At 30.1% G+C, this 15,915-nt stretch overlaps 2 protein-coding genes across 5 annotated transcripts in view; one reads left to right on the top strand and one right to left on the bottom strand.

The window, feature by feature from the left end:
- The window catches only part of LOC142318978 (uncharacterized), a 107,087-nt gene extending 106,154 nt beyond the window's left edge, over positions 1–933 (top strand). For all 4 annotated transcript variants that reach the window (XM_075355717.1, XM_075355718.1, XM_075355716.1 and 1 more), the window contains one exon: positions 233–933. In XM_075355717.1, the coding sequence (XP_075211832.1) occupies positions 233–357 (125 nt within the window). In that variant the 3' untranslated portion in view covers positions 358–933. The remainder of the gene's footprint in view (positions 1–232) is intronic.
- A 12,782-nt stretch (positions 934–13,715) lies between these two features.
- Positions 13,716–14,927, bottom strand: LOC142319902 (cholecystokinin receptor-like). Its single transcript, XM_075357575.1, has 2 exons — positions 14,745–14,927; positions 13,716–13,907 (listed from the first exon to the last, which is right to left on the bottom strand). Exons 1-2 carry the CDS (start codon positions 14,925–14,927, stop codon positions 13,716–13,718), a joined length of 375 nt encoding a protein of 124 aa, XP_075213690.1.
- Between the last annotated feature and the right edge of the window lie 988 nt (positions 14,928–15,915).

The raw sequence follows: 15,915 nt of genomic DNA, 5'->3' as shown, positions 1-15,915 counted from the left end.
TTTAACAAAAGAAGTCTCTCCAGACCACTGAGGTAAGTTTAGCTAGATATATATATAAATGGGAACCAGAAGTTGGATTGCCTAGATGTTGTACATAGGAATAATTTATGTTTGAATGATTTAACATGATTAAATTAGTCTCAATAATTTTGAAAAAATTCACCCTGAAATCTAGTTTTATTGTATTTACTTATATCATTACTAATTTTGTAATTAACTTAATATTTTACAGATTTGGAAAGTGAAGATACTAGTCCAGTACCTCCTTATATGCCAATACAAGGGCAACGAAGAACAGCTTCTCTTGAGAAGAAACAAAAGAAAAATAAAGTGAAAGACGGTTGTAAGCAGCAGTAGTTCTATGTTATTTTGAAAAAAGCGTATTTTTTCTTGTACTTAGAAATTATATTTTTATATACTGTATTTTTAGATAGTGTTATAATGGTGAAAAATGTATTAATATACTTTAAACTGTAATAAAAAATCTTATAACATTAATAACAAATTTAATATCAAATAATGGACATTGTACTTTATTAATATAAAATCATTTACTAAAGAAGTATTAACACTATTTTTATAAATTTATATTAGCAATTTTTTTACAAGAGCATTTTTATTCATAAATTAATAAGGTTATCTCAATATTTATTTTATATAGTAACTTTATAATATATATTCTTTTATGAATTTTTACATTTATAAATATTTATAAGATATATTTATTTATAGCATTAAAAAAGCATTGATCTGATAGTCTTTTGACTATTCTTATTATGAAGCCTACTTTTCTTAAAAGTAAGCAAATATTATTGGTGTGTGATGCTGATGTTGTTTGTTTTGTAAGGTGGTTTGTGTTTACTGTACTTAAAAAAAATACATCTATATATATTAAATATATTTCAAACTCATTTGAATCTTTTTAACATTTTCATTCCTTTCTCTGTTGTAATATGACGCCCTTGATATTGCTAATCATTTATTTATCTAATTCTCTATCATTTTATTATACATTCAAACATTTGAACAAATGTGACCAACAATTATTTTTTTTTTGACAGTGCTATACAAGTAAAAGTATTAACATCAATAAACTGAAACTTTTTCCTTGATTATATTTATGAACTGTAAAATTTCATTTGTAACTGTGGTGGTATGCTAGTAGATTAAAACTGTATTGTTCATATTTTTTTCACTTTGATAATCATTGATAAGAAAGGCAAACTTGAAGAATTTCCATCTACATTTTGCTTAAAATACAGCTGAACAATTGCAAGAGTTTTGGTGAGTAGTAGTGAATGATCCTCTCTACAGTTGGACATTTGACTTATCTTTTCTTGAAATTAAATTAATTTTTGAACAGAAATCACATGAGAAATGATGTCTTCTAACTTGTTCAGGGTATAGGCGATAAGATTTGTTCAGTAAGAGTATCATCAAGCTCACCTCCCATTCTTATAAATTGTAATGGAAATTGTATTGAAAAAACTGTTTAAGATGTATTTTCATTGTAAAAGTAAGGATTTTAAAATGCAATAAATTATCCATGAAAACAATTATCATTTAAAAAATGTTTCTCATAACTATTCTAAAGAATTTGCTGTTTCCTAACTAAATTTGAACCAGTTAATACTGAAGCCAGTTTGGAAGCATGATACTCATTCTAATACTCTATATGTGGTATTGATTTAAAAAAAAAATTTACATGTTTTTCAGTTGTCTTGTCTTATACCTTTATTTTTGGTATAGATATTACTCTTTGCCTTATTTTACTTATAGATGAATACTTTTTTGTAGAATAATCTTTAATATTAATACACCAATTATGTTATTGTAGGTAATAGTCTTCAGTGCTTTTTAAATGTTTAAAATATGATTTTAAGTTTTGTTTTAATTGTATGATTAATATACAATTACAATAGATGTGTTCATAAAGATGCAATATGTAATGACTTAAATTTATGTCTAGTTTGTTATATAGTATGTTTTTAAAAATCAAACATAACATGAAACTGTAAAACAGTCATGCTGAACATGTTACTTGGTGTTGTAAAAGTTTGATAGCACTTTGACCCCACTATTCATTTCACCATATCAATCATTTTCACAACTGATGATTTTCATACTGCCTTGTTTCTACTGGTATATACAGATACTTTTTCACTGCAATGAAAAAGTTGATGGTCGAGTAGGAGTTGTTTGAAAATGATGAAAAACAGGTTGTATTTGGCAGGGGGAGTGGTTGCTGGGAAATGAAGAACAAAGTGTATTATACTGAAGATTTTAAATAGTATGACCCAGAAAACATTGGAATTTTCATTTACAGCACTGCAATGAATCCCAATGCACTTGTGTGCCTCATTCTAGTACACTTAATTTTGCATGATTGACTAATACTGACATCTAGTTTCCTTTATAGAATTAGTGTTATAAGTTTTATATTGTAAACAAATGATTACTTGCATAAGTCAAGATAATGGTAATAAAATAAAATGTTTCTTTCTACTCAGTTGCTGCTGCTGACTAATAACTCTTTAGGAATTATTTACTTTATATAAACAAATTCACAATGTGTAATATACAAGGTCTATTCAGAAAATAACTGAACATTTTTAATTACATGCCAACAGAGATATTTAGTGATGTGCACGGTTGGCAGTATTGTGTTCTGCCTAGCCTTGTCTGTAACCATGTGTACTTGGATTTTTGATATCTCATTTAGTTTTCATGTTATTATTTGAGTGTAACGTGTTTAAGTGTTAGTAGTGATCTTTCTAAGGTGTGATTTTTGTTCACAACGATACAACATGAAATTGGGAAAACTTTCACAGAGACATTTCAACGTTCGAAACAAGCTTACAGAAATGATGCTGTAGGTCGTACGCAATATTACAAATGGTTTTAATGATTTAAAACTGGTCGTCATTCAATTGGATATGACCCTCAACCAGGAAGGCCTTCAACTGATGTCACCTGCATTCAGAAAATCTGAAAATTTCCAATTAACTGTTAGAAAACTTGCAGAAGAGGTTAGCATCTCAATTGGATCTGAAAACTGAACATACAGCAAAGTTTGTTCCTCATTTGATGATCGAACAACAGAAAGAACAGCTAGTGGATGTTTGTCAGTAACTTCTTGAACAAGCCAGTGATGGTAAAAGATTCATTCTAGATTTTGTTCACAAGTGGTAATTCTCCAAAAGCGAAGAAAAGGTGACTTTTCCACCTCATCAGTCCTCAATTTGAAATGATCTGGTTGCCCTTCCACTCAACCAAATATCATTGAAGTATATCCTGAATCACTGATATCGTTAAAGTATCCTATTTACAATCTTCTTAAGATGAGACCCCCCATTCAACACGTCAGAAAATAATGAAAGAGGATCTCACGTTTAAACCCTTTAAGCCTGCTCTTGTTAATGAGCTTTCTGACTGGGATAGTTTTGAGAGAAACTTGTTGCAAATCTCTTTTAAGGCATTTTCCTGATGTTCAATCACAGAAACCAGTTTTTTCTCAGTGTACCATTTACCCAAGTAATGTATTTTGGAATGTATGTTTGGTGTAAAGAAAATCCCTATGTTTATGAGGAAATTACAGACCTCCCACTTGTAATGTAATGATGTGGGCAGCACTATCTGATACAACCATACTTTTTTTTTGAGGGAAATATCAAGAGCTTTTCATACCTTGAAAATTATTTTATTCTTCCGCTTTGATCGACTGGTATGGAATTAAATGTAGCTCCAGCTCATTATGCTGTCAATAATGGTCTTTTTAAATGAACATTTTGAAGTGGGGGTTGTCTGAAATTCAGTAGCTACCAAACACCAGGCTATCTGTAATGATTCCCTTTGGGGCATAAAGAAAGAAAAAATTTATCTTTCGTGACTAAGAATTGTTGATGAGCTGATAACCTTTGTCACGAGACAATTTTTTATGATTTTTGCCGTAGTATAGAAGAGAATGTCTAAACCACTGATCTCTATACAACCGGGTAGGCGATACATGTAGGAGAATTGGTAAAATTTGAAGCATAAGCTAGCTCCACTAAATGAGTGGTAAAACTAAATAAAATGAAACGGTACAGGTGCAGAGGTAATTGTAAGAGTAGGGATAAACTACGTTTTAAATCAATGTAGTAGAAGTGTTCTTATTTTGTATTTTGAACACTGATATCTATATAAAATGTATATCTTATCGCTATATAAATTATCTACAACTGTCTGTATATTTCTGCTTGTGTTGTGAAAATGACCTTTCTTTTGATTATCTGACTTGATTGATTAAAATAAACATTCCTAACATCACGATTATAGTCTCGCAAACGTACAATGGTTTTATTTAGTTCTCAGCTGCTCATTCTGTGGTGCTGGAGTATGCTTTAATATTGAACACTTAATTGTATTTTATGCCATAATTATCATCTGTCCAGTTATATAGAGATCAGTGGTCTAAACAAACTTTTTTGCTGATAAAACTGTGTGCAGATAATTAAGGATCACATACAGGTGTAATTTAAAGTAAGTCTTCTGTGTAAAAAAAAAAATAAATGAATGACAAACAATTCGTCTATTTCTTTATATGTAAAGGGATTTTGTGGTCACAGAGGACTAGGTATATTCATATACACGTACATTATATGTATATAAACTACACACAAACAAATCCAAAATAGCAAACTTTAGGTGTGTTTAACTTTTTCAACTATCAGCATGAACAAATTGTTGTAATTAACAGTAGTTAATTATCATAACAGTGATAACATATTACCTAATATAGTATTTTATAACTGATGATGAATTAATGAATTTGAAAAGCACATGTGATTGGTTAGTTTATAGTAAGCTATTTTGATATGTTCATGGGTTATTAATAGTTACAGAATATTGATAAAATGTTCAGTAAAATTATAAATATGATAACATACATTTATAAAACTGGTTTTTTTCCGGAGATTGTAAAAATGAAACTTTTTTCATTTCACTTCACTGTTTCCAATAAAACTCAAGCATAACACTGTTTCCCATTGTTTCAACTGATTTACGAGGTGTGATAAAAAATACAGTGAATAATTTTTTATTAAAAAAAGTAATAAGGTTACATAGAATTCGATTTAATCTCCTTCAAAGTAACTATCCTTTGCTAGCAATGCACTTATCCCAACGTTGACTCCATGACTGGAGGCATTTCTGGAAGGCGTCTTTCGGAAGGGCTTTCAGCTGCTCGGTCGTGGCCCTCTCAATGTCATCAATGGTGTCAAAACGTTTTCCTTTAAGCACAGTTTTAATTTTTGGGAAGAGCCAAAAGTCGCATGGTGCTAAATCCGGTGAGTATGGCGGATGTGGACAGACAGGAACACTTTTTTCAGCCAAAAACTCGTGAATGAGAAGCGAGGTGTGACACGGCACGTTGTCGTGGTGAAGAAGGATTGGACCATTGGTCCATTTTTCTGGTCGCTTTCTTCGTATGTCGTTTCTCTCTGAACGGATCCGTACGAGATGTTAAGGTCTTGCGATAGCTCTCGAATAGTCATTCGCCTGTTTGAACGAACCATTGTTTCCGCTTTTTGCACATTTTCAACTGTTTTTGAGATTACTGGACGCCCCACATGCTGCTTGTCTTCAACAGACTCATTTCCGTTTTTAAATTGGTCGTACCACTTGTACACAGTCTTCAAAGTTACCACATTATCGCTATACACCAATTCTAACATTTCCTGAGCTTCTTTGGCATTCTTTTACAACTTAAAACAAAACTTAATGTTAATGCATTGTTAAAAATCCATGTTGCGCGACAGACACGATAAACACAACCTCACCTTAGCGGCTCTGGCAGCTGACTGGCAAGCTCGAACGTGTTACAACTTGACCCTGGCTATCTCAGTTGATCACGCTATTGGACAAATTACAGCATATGGATGTAGCGTCGGCAGTTGCCGCTATAAACATTCATTCACCGTATTTTTTGATCACACCTCGTATGTTTGTCTATGAATCAAGCATGAACAGTCAAATAGGGGTTATAACTAAATTTGATAAAAAGTTTATGAAATAAACACCTTGAAATCTTAGTGCCTTGTGCATGTTGAAATAACTGGGAAAATGTCATCTCTAGTTAATATGTATCTTTTTTTGGACTTATTATGATAAAACACATTTTGAAAGCAATCTAGAATTAAATAGTTTGATAATTTAGACTAGAACATATCAAGAGGAATAGACCAATTTTATTTTTGGGATAAATTGTTTCTGATAGAAGAAATAACTTTCCATGAAAAAGAGATGGAAACATTGTTTTTACAGTCATATGTCTAAATCTATAGCATAACAAAGCTTAATAAAGTAAGAAGTGCATTTTATTTATTTATTTTTTTTTTTGTGGTAACAAATTTGTTTTATTTATGGCTACAAATTAAGGTTACTGAAAATTTAAAAACAAAATTTTCAGTTTTTAAAAAATGTTCACTGATCTCCCAAAAGTGTTAGATATCTTGATTGTAATGGTTTTCTATTATCTATTTACTTAAAGTCTCATGTATTTAGAATTGTCATCCCTCTTGTATTTAGAGTTCTGTAAAGCACACAGACAAGTAGTCTTTCTGCTGCTGCATTTATAATTGAGAATAAATACTCTTTTTCATAAATAATTAGCGATTATTTTCTTATGATTAAAAAGATTTAAATTTCAAAATTCTCATGAATAGATTTAAATTCAATCTTTGATAATATTTCACCCACACATTTGATAACTGATGAATTTTGAATAATGAATCTTGATATAACATCTGTGAGCTGTATTCAGCATAGCATTCGTTGCTTGTCTTTTGAAAATTATCATTTGCTTTTGTCTTGCTGTTATTGGATCTATGTAAAAGTTGCTTCTGAATTGTTTAAATAAACATTACGAGAAATATTTTATATATAAGAATACCTGATCTGTTAACATTCAAAAAAATTGGAATTTGTATGAGAATGTATGATATCTGTGAAATATATTGCACAAAAATAATTGTATAACATACAACAGATATGTACATTTATATATTATATTTAGTTCCAGTTAAAAGCAGCTGACATTGATGTTGCTTCATTTGACTGCTTAATTAGTCTGTGGCTCTTATGCCATGTATTTTGATGCCGCCATTGATACATTTTCACCTGAACAAAGAAGGAAAATTAGATAGTTTTTCAAAGAAAGATAATTTGGTTTTATTGAGATATTCTTAATTTTTTAGCTGGGTATTAATTATGAAAGCAAATGGTAAAATATATTTTTTATGTAACATTTCTTTGCTTTCATTTTTATTTGTCAGTTCTATTTGTTGTATAGTGTTTTTGTTATGAACTGTGTATGGTATTTATTCATGTAATAAACATAAGTAAATAAATGTGTGTAGCTAAAAAAAAAATATATATATAGATATAATATATTTTTCAAAAACACATGTGGAAAAATTACTTAAAATTAAACACATCAATAAACTTGATAAATCAGCATAAAAAAAAAACATTGTTGGAGGATTTATGGGGTGCTTAACTGAAAGTAACAATGATTTGTTAACTTTGTTTTTTTAACAATTGATTATGTACTGAAGGAACAATCAAAACAATTATGAAACTGATTGTAAAAAGTCATTTGTCCAATATGATTGAATTTTGATTTACTACTATAAATCAAATTCTATGTAATTTTTTTTGTTTTGAAATTTTGATACTCTAATTTCCGTGATCAACCAGAATAGTACACTATCATTGTCATCTGAATTTTCACTCTGTTGCACTATTCTAAATAATTAGATATGCTGCATTTCTTAAAACAACTATCTCTTCAGATGTTTTATCTCATGCTGTTTTCAACAGGAAACAAATTAAATTGAAGTTTCATTTTTTAATTCCACATGTTTTAAAATGCCTTTTTTATTTCAACTGTTGCCTTTATCACCCTTACGTAACATACTGCAATTTCCAGGATGCTACCTCCTAGCATGTTCCAGGTGTTATGGATGTGGAACAGTCAGGCCTTAATGATGCAGTTTTAATGTTTTACAGCATTCTAAATACTGTTAATTAATAATTACTCTGCTCTTACTGGCTTGGAGTACACATTAAAATTAAATAAAAGATTGAAAAGAATATATCCATTACAGTTCTATCAAGTTTTGGAATTTTGTGAAATTGCTAATACGTAAATAAATATTGTGTCGTTTAGACTTAAAAAAAGTTCAGTTAATTCAAATCATCCATTATTTGGTGATCTCTCTCTATGAATCATGACACCTTGCCAATGGTGAGGAGGCGTGATTGCTCAGTGATACGAGTAGCTGGATTGAAGGTTGAGAACTGTTGATAGCTGGATCTATTGGGAGCCAGACTAAGGAATGATTCCTGAAAGAGGGCAGCAGCTCTTTCAGTAGTTGTTAAGGGCATAGATCAGGAGGACTAAAACGGCCATATCAACATCATTCAATCTTATGAGTATTGTGCAGCTGAAAGCAATGTTAAACTACAGCTGCTTTTTTCCAAGAAAATGTAACTCTGCATTTTCATGTAATAAAGATGGAGGCACTTTCCCTGGTAAAATATTCTGGAGGTAAACTAGTCCCCTGTTTGGATCTCCGGGTGGGAACTACTAAGGAAGAGGTCACCAGAAAATTAAAAAATAACATTCTATAAGTCAGAGCGTGAAAAAGTCTAAATAAGACTAGAATAAAGGTTGCTAGGTTAGAGAATTTAAAGAGGGAAATGGATAGATTAAATCTAGATGTAGTACGAATTAGCGAGGTTTAGTGGGAAGAAGAAAGTGACTTTTGGTCAGGTGATTTTAGAATAATTAGCATAGCTTCAAATAAAGAGCAGGTAGGAGTAGGTTTGGTAATGATCAAGAACATAGGGAAGAGAGTAGAGTATTTCAAAATGCATAGCAACAGAATCATTATAATAAGGATTAAATCAAAACCTAAGCCAACAATGATTGTTAATGTCTATATGGCTACAAGTGTCCATGATGATGATGATGAGGTAGAGTATGTATACAAAGAAATTGATGTAGCAATTAAATACATAAAAGGGGATGAAAATTTAATAATAGTTGGAGATTGAAATGCAAACATTGGAAAAGGCAAGGAAGGAAATATTGTAGATGAATATGGGCTGGGCAAAATGAATAAAAGAGGGGACCAACGTATAGAGTTTTGCACAATCTATAATTTAGTAATTGCCAACAGCAGTTTAAAAATCATAGTAGAAGAATATATACATGGAAAAAACCAGGTAATACTACAAGGTATCAGATAGATTATATCATTATATCATGCTTGAGCAAAGATTTAGAAATCAACTTGTTGACTGCAAAGCTTACACTGGAGAAGAAATTGATAGCAACCATAATTTAGTGATAATGAAATGTAGATTGGGGTTTAAAATCCAAAAGAAAAGGTGTCAGCTTAATTGGTGGCATTTAGAGAAGCTTGAGGAAGAGGAGGTAAAGAAGATTTTTGAGGAGGACATTGCAAAAGGTCTGAATAAAAAAGATAAGGTAGAAAATGTAGAAGAATGGGAGAATGTTAAAACGGAAATTCTTAAATCAGCAGAAGCGAACTTAGGCAGAACAAAGAGAAGTGGTAGAAAACTTGAATATCAGAGGATTTACTGCAGCTGATGGATGAATATAGGAAATACAAGAATGCTAGTGATGAAAGTAAAAGGAACTATCGGCAATTAAGAAATAAACAGGTAGTGGAAACTAGCAAAAGAAGAGTGGATTAAAGAAAAGTGTTCAGAAGTGGAAAGAGAAACGAACTTTGGTAAAATACCATAAGGAAAGTTAAGGAAAATTTTTGGTACATAAATTAAAATCTAATAATGTGTTAAATAAAGATGGTACACTGATTTATAATATGAAAGGAAAGATTGATAGGTGGGTGGAATATACTGAAAAGCTACACAGAGAAAATGAATTAGAAAATGGTGTTATAGAGGATGAAAGGAAAGAAACAATAATGAAATCTGAATTTAAGAGAGCATTAAAAGATTTAAATGGCAAAAGGCTCCTGGAATAGATAGAATACTTGCAGAATACTGTACAGTGCAGTTTAGGAAGTGATAGATTATACAAACTGGTGTGTAATATTTACAAAAAAAAGGGGAAATTCCGTCAGACTTCAAAAAGAGTTTATAGTCATGATACCAAAGAAAGCAGTAACAGATAAATGTGAAGAATACAGAACAATTAGCTTAACTAGTCATGCATCACAAATCTTAACTAGAATTCTGTTCAGAAGAATTGAGAGGAGAGTGGAACAAGTGTTAGGAGAAGACCAACTTGGTTTCAAGAAAAATATAGGGACAAAGGAAGTAATTTTAATGCTCAGATTAATAGTAGAAGGAAGATTAAAGAAAAATAAACCAACATACTTGGCATTTATAGACCTGGAAAAGGCATTCAATAACATAGACTGGAATAAGATGTTAACATTTAAAAAAAATTAGGTTTCAAATACAGAGATAGAAGAACAATTGCTAACATTTACAGGAACCAAAACAGCAACAGTATAATTGAAGAAGATAAAAAAGAAGCCGCAATAAAAAGGGAGTCTGACAAGGATGTTCCCTATCCTCGTTACTTTTTAATCTTTACGTACAACTAGCAGCTAATGATGTTAAAGAAAATTTAGATCCGGAGTAACAGTACAAGGTGAAAAGATAAAGATGCTATGATTTGCTGATGATATAGTAATTCTAGCTCAGAGTAAAAAAGATTTAGAAGAAACAATGAACGGCATGAATGAAGTCCTGCGCAAGAACTACCGCATGAAAATAAGCAAGAACAAAACAAAGGTAATGTAAAAATAGGTAGAAAAAAAAGATTACCGAGGTAGAAGAATTTTGTTATTTGGGAAGTAGAATTACTAAAGAAGGACAAAGCAAGAGCGATATAAAATGCCAAATTGCACAGGCAAAATTAGTCTTCAGTCAGAAATATAATTTGTTTACATCAAAAATTAATTTAAACATCAGGGTAAGATTTTTGAAAGTATATGTTTGGAGCATAGCTTTATATGGAAATGAAACTTGGACGATCGGAATACCTGAGAAGAAAAGATTAGAAGCTTTCGAAATACGGTGCTATAGGAGAATGTTAAAAATCGGATGGGTGGATTAAGTGACAAATGAAGAGGTGTTGTAGCAAATCGATGAAGAAAGAAGCATTTGGAAAAATATAGTTAAAAGAAGAGACAGTACTTATAGGCCACATATTAAGGCATCCTGGAATAGTCGTTTTAATATTGAAGGGAAAGGTATCTTGGAGAGCTGCATCAAACCAGTCAAATGACTGAAGACAAAAAAAAAATTTGGAGATATTTTATGTGAGCCTTCAGTGATCTGTTCTAGAATGATCCAGTTATAAATGACTTGCATTTAGTTTTGTAGTCGTTTCTTTATTTTTTGAAGTGGGTTGACAATATTTTTATATATTGTCATATTAATTTAAATCATCACAGTATATTAATGAAACACTCTTAGCATGGCTGATCTTATGATTTATAAATTTTTTTTAAATCAAGAACCTAATTTGTGTATAATGACAGAAAAAAATTGAAAATGAGGCTGGTTTTTCTTCATCATTCCTTATAGTATTAGAACTGACCATAGGCGGTAGGCGACTGCCAATAGCCGGCAAAATTTAGGAGCAGTAAAACCACCTGAACTAGAGCAAAAAAAAAACACAACCCACAAAAAAATGTTTCGATTACTTGAATCTAGAAAATAGTATTATTTTCTGTTTATTAGTAGAATAATAACTATTATTATTGTACTAGTTTTTTTTACTGTTTTAAAAGTATATTTAAATTACATCTGAAAATAGTACGTGTACTAGTTTTAGTTTGTAAGTTCTTGTCTCGTTAAAATGTAAATATTGTTTTTCAGTAAATTCTTCATAAATCTTTCTTAGTATTATTATCTTAACTCAATTATATGCCATTTTTATGGTTAACATGGTTCTTTTATAATTCAGCTTTTTTTTTTTAAATTCTAGTTTTTTTGAAGCTTAGAGGGGCAGTATATTTTGGGTTTGCCTATGATGGTAAAAACGCTAGGGCTGGGCCTGATAGTGTTAAGGCTCATTTCTCCTTTTTTTCTTATTAATTACAAATACATAAACTGTCTCATTCTTCTTATTCATTTGTAAAAGTAAATAAATTTTTGTATATTCATCTAGCCTATTTTGCCAGCTGATATTTTATATTTATTATTTTTCCATTTATTAATATATTCTTCAGTCTAGATTTACATTTCATTCTGTTTTCATATACTCATCTACCATTCATATAATATAAAACTTAAAATAAATATTAAAGGTGTAATGATCATTACGACATATTAAAAATGAGATTTAACCATGAATTGAACAATGACCTTTATTTATTAGAAATATGAACCAGCAAATTTAAGATATAGAATAAATACATCCAACTGAAGTATTATACCAAGGTGGTCAGTTATTCAACAGGTAGTATGTGTGTAAACACACACGCACACATGCGAATATATATGTATATAAAATTTAAAGCACCAAAACACAGTAAACAGATAAGTTAAATTTATCAAATTAATACAAAGAAAAAAGTTTTACCAAATTAACTTCAACATTACAAACAGTAACAATTTCTAAATTTTTAAACAAGTAATTTTAACGTAATTATAGAATTGAATACCAATTGAAAATGTGGGATCCTACGAAACTTGATTTGGTAAATTTAACTTATATGTTTACTGTGTTTTGGTGGTGTGTTTCATTTAATATTACATTTAGTTTAGCACACTGGTCAATTTAATATGTCAATGATTATTTGAATTTTTTTTTAGCACTTTTGTCTTCCACATATTATAGTGACATAAATATATCTTTCCATAATCTAATTAGACCCATCCTAATCCTGCCAAACAACTCTCTCAAGCAATATTAATTTTTTTTTTAAATGTGAAAGTAATATTGTTTATATTTGAATGTATTTATATGCTCAGTATATATTTCTAACTCTATCAGTTGTTAACCATGAAGTCATAACACAAGATTCATCATGTCTACAATCCAGAACAATATAAGCTTATTGGCTTTGTTAGACTACTGCTTTTATGCAAGAAAGTCCATTTCTTGCATTCACATTTGAATTTCTTCTAGCCAAACTTTGGGGTAGTAAGTGATGAACATGGTGAATGTTTCCACCAAGATATTTCAGTGTTGGATAACAATTACAAAGGCAAATATAGTGTTAATATGCTGCTTGAACTTTAATTTGAGATGTACCTAATATTATTTACAAAAGGAGAGCATCTGCTAAGAAATTTTAATGTCAGTACATAATATCCCATGGCATTAGTTATATTAATTTTTTTAGATTTTTAACATGCCCTATTAGTCTGAGGGTGATAGAAAGATTTTATTTAGAAATCTGTAATCTACACAAAAAATAAAAATAAAACAAAGATATCACACTTAGAGAAACATTAAAAACGTTTTATTTTGTATATCATTGTATTCACTTGTCTGCTTTGGACATGTAATCTGTTAACTAATAAGTACTATATTCTATTGCAAGTTACTAGTTAAGAGTTGAGTTACTAGTATTGCAAGTTAGATAAAATTGTATATTTTATTTTCAATTAAAAAATAATCTATTTTTTGGAATTACCTGGTGGAAAGGAAGTTGATGTCAGGAATTTGTTTTTGGTCGCCCTCTATGTAAGCAACCAAATAATTTAAGAAATTCTTTTTGGAATCCAGAATTCATAAAACAGTATGTTATTGGGTTATAACAACTTGATGTATATGCCAGTAACTGAAAATAATTCACTCCTTGAAAACTTAATACATTATATACCACATCCTGATCAAACAGTGCCACCTATGAACAAAATAGAATTATGACTTTTAACTGTTAATTATTTATATGCATTATAGAAAAACTTAAATGTAAAAGCTGATCTGTTTCATTGGTTTAGTAATTCAGTTGAATGATTATAGTTTATTGTAGTCAATACCCATCCCAAAAACGTTTAGGAACTCTTACCACAAATCTAGATTTGTTGTAAGGATGCTGAAACCATGGTCACTGCATTTTGATACATGTAAAATTTACATATGTCAGCCAATTGAGCTTGAATTAGTAGAAATAGCAGTGGAATTTACAGTATTGTTTTGTTTTTTTTGGAAAAATTACTTTTAAATTCGTTCTGGCTTGTACTTTGAAACTCAGAAAAAGTTCAAGATATTGTAACCTTACCTATTGAAGCTGGTTTTTACCTTATGCCTCCACATATCAGATTTAGCTCCTACATCATGGGGCATAAGATAAACCCTTACCAAGTCCCTGTAGTTGGTTTTGTATCATGAGCAATTTCACCTAGAATAATATGTCAGGTGAGACAGATGACCACACTATGGTATGGTTGATATTTCTACCATAAAACAAAATCTTTAAGTAATTATGATCTTGAAAATGCTTCTACACATATTTTCATAAGGAAAATGAAATGCTGTTCCTATTATGGAAATTGAACCTGACACCAGGTCATCTAGAAACCAGCTTTATAACCACTACACTAAGGCACAGGCTTTGTGAGCCAGCTTCAAGTCTTCCAGTCACTCACATATAATGGACCTCTGTAATAACAGCTAATTATGGATGTGTCAGATGTGGTACTGCTGGTGACTTAAATTACCATTCCATACATTAGCTTACCGTATTTATAACATATAATGGTGTCCAGCAGATGAAAAATTCTAGTACAACAGCAAATAACATCTTAACAACTCTTTTCTTTTTTAAAAGTGCTTTTTCAGTGTTAGTGCGACGTAACATACTTGGACTGCTTGAACCTATAGAAATACTTGATAAATGTGGTGGTTTGTTGCTCGTGTACATTGTACTATTGTAACTTTTGCATGATGATCCTGTACGTGATATATCGATTTGGCTATAACCATTATTAATTCATTCACCCATGACTGTAATTAGATAAAACAAATTATTTTTAATTTAGTCATTTATGAATTTTATTTTGAATATTTTTAATAGATAAATCAATATCATAAATAGATTAAGCAATAAAATGCATAAAAGGGTGCAGGCTTATTATGCAGTTATATGGTTAGATATAATTATGAAGCATTACAATGTAATTAGTTCCCTTTCCTCATCAGAATTAGTCTACAGATCTTTCCATAGAAAAGGATGCATTATATTTAAATAAAAACAATGTATTAATATTTTTAATTTGTTGTTTCAAACTTTCTGTCCCATTCTTTTTTATGTTTCTTAAACATGTAAAGAATATGAAGTATAACCACCATTAGTTAAGAATTACTTTCTCTAATATCAATGTTATTCTTTAAGAAATGGTTGCTGACATAATTTTAAAAAAAGCACAAATCTTTTTTAAAACGCGAACATCATTATTTTTATTTTTGAACATCAAGATGCATTCGTAATTATACATGTAGTTTAAAGGTGCATTTAGAAAGCATAAACTAGATACATTAATTGCTTTCTTACAAAGTAATCAGATTTTAACTATATTTTTTCTTTTGTTTATTTTTGAGCAAAACAATAAGCTATTTAAAATGCACATTTGTGACCTGGCTTTCATCTGTATTAGATCTGTTCGTAGAAAATTTACTTTAATATTGTTCACACATTATAAACTAACAGATATACTTCAACCTTATAAATTTATAAAAGATTTCAGAAAAATTAAATACATTGTAAATATCACTACAAATCAGATCAGTCAACATTTTTAACATAAAAAACTAAACATCAGTATAATTAATCAATTAATATATATAACTAATCAGTACAAAAAGGTTTCTCAGTTTGATCTTTATGTATCTCATTTCTCCAAATAGATCAA

Source organism: Lycorma delicatula, chromosome 2 (assembly GCF_047948215.1).
Source record: "Lycorma delicatula isolate Av1 chromosome 2, ASM4794821v1, whole genome shotgun sequence".
In the NCBI taxonomy this organism is placed as follows: Eukaryota; Metazoa; Arthropoda; class Insecta; order Hemiptera; family Fulgoridae; genus Lycorma; species Lycorma delicatula.
This window is presented reverse-complemented; position numbering and strand designations above follow the sequence as displayed.

What these genes read in the sequence shown, in the direction of transcription:
- LOC142319902 (XM_075357575.1), bottom strand. Translation starts at nt 14,927, where the DNA reads ATGTACACGAGCAACAAACCACCACATTTATCAAGTATTTCTATAGGT. An exon ending in CATTATATGTTATAAATACG is followed by an intron (nt 13,908 to 14,744) that starts GTAAGCTAATGT and finishes TTTTGTTCATAG; the next exon opens with GTGGCACTGTTTGATCAGGA.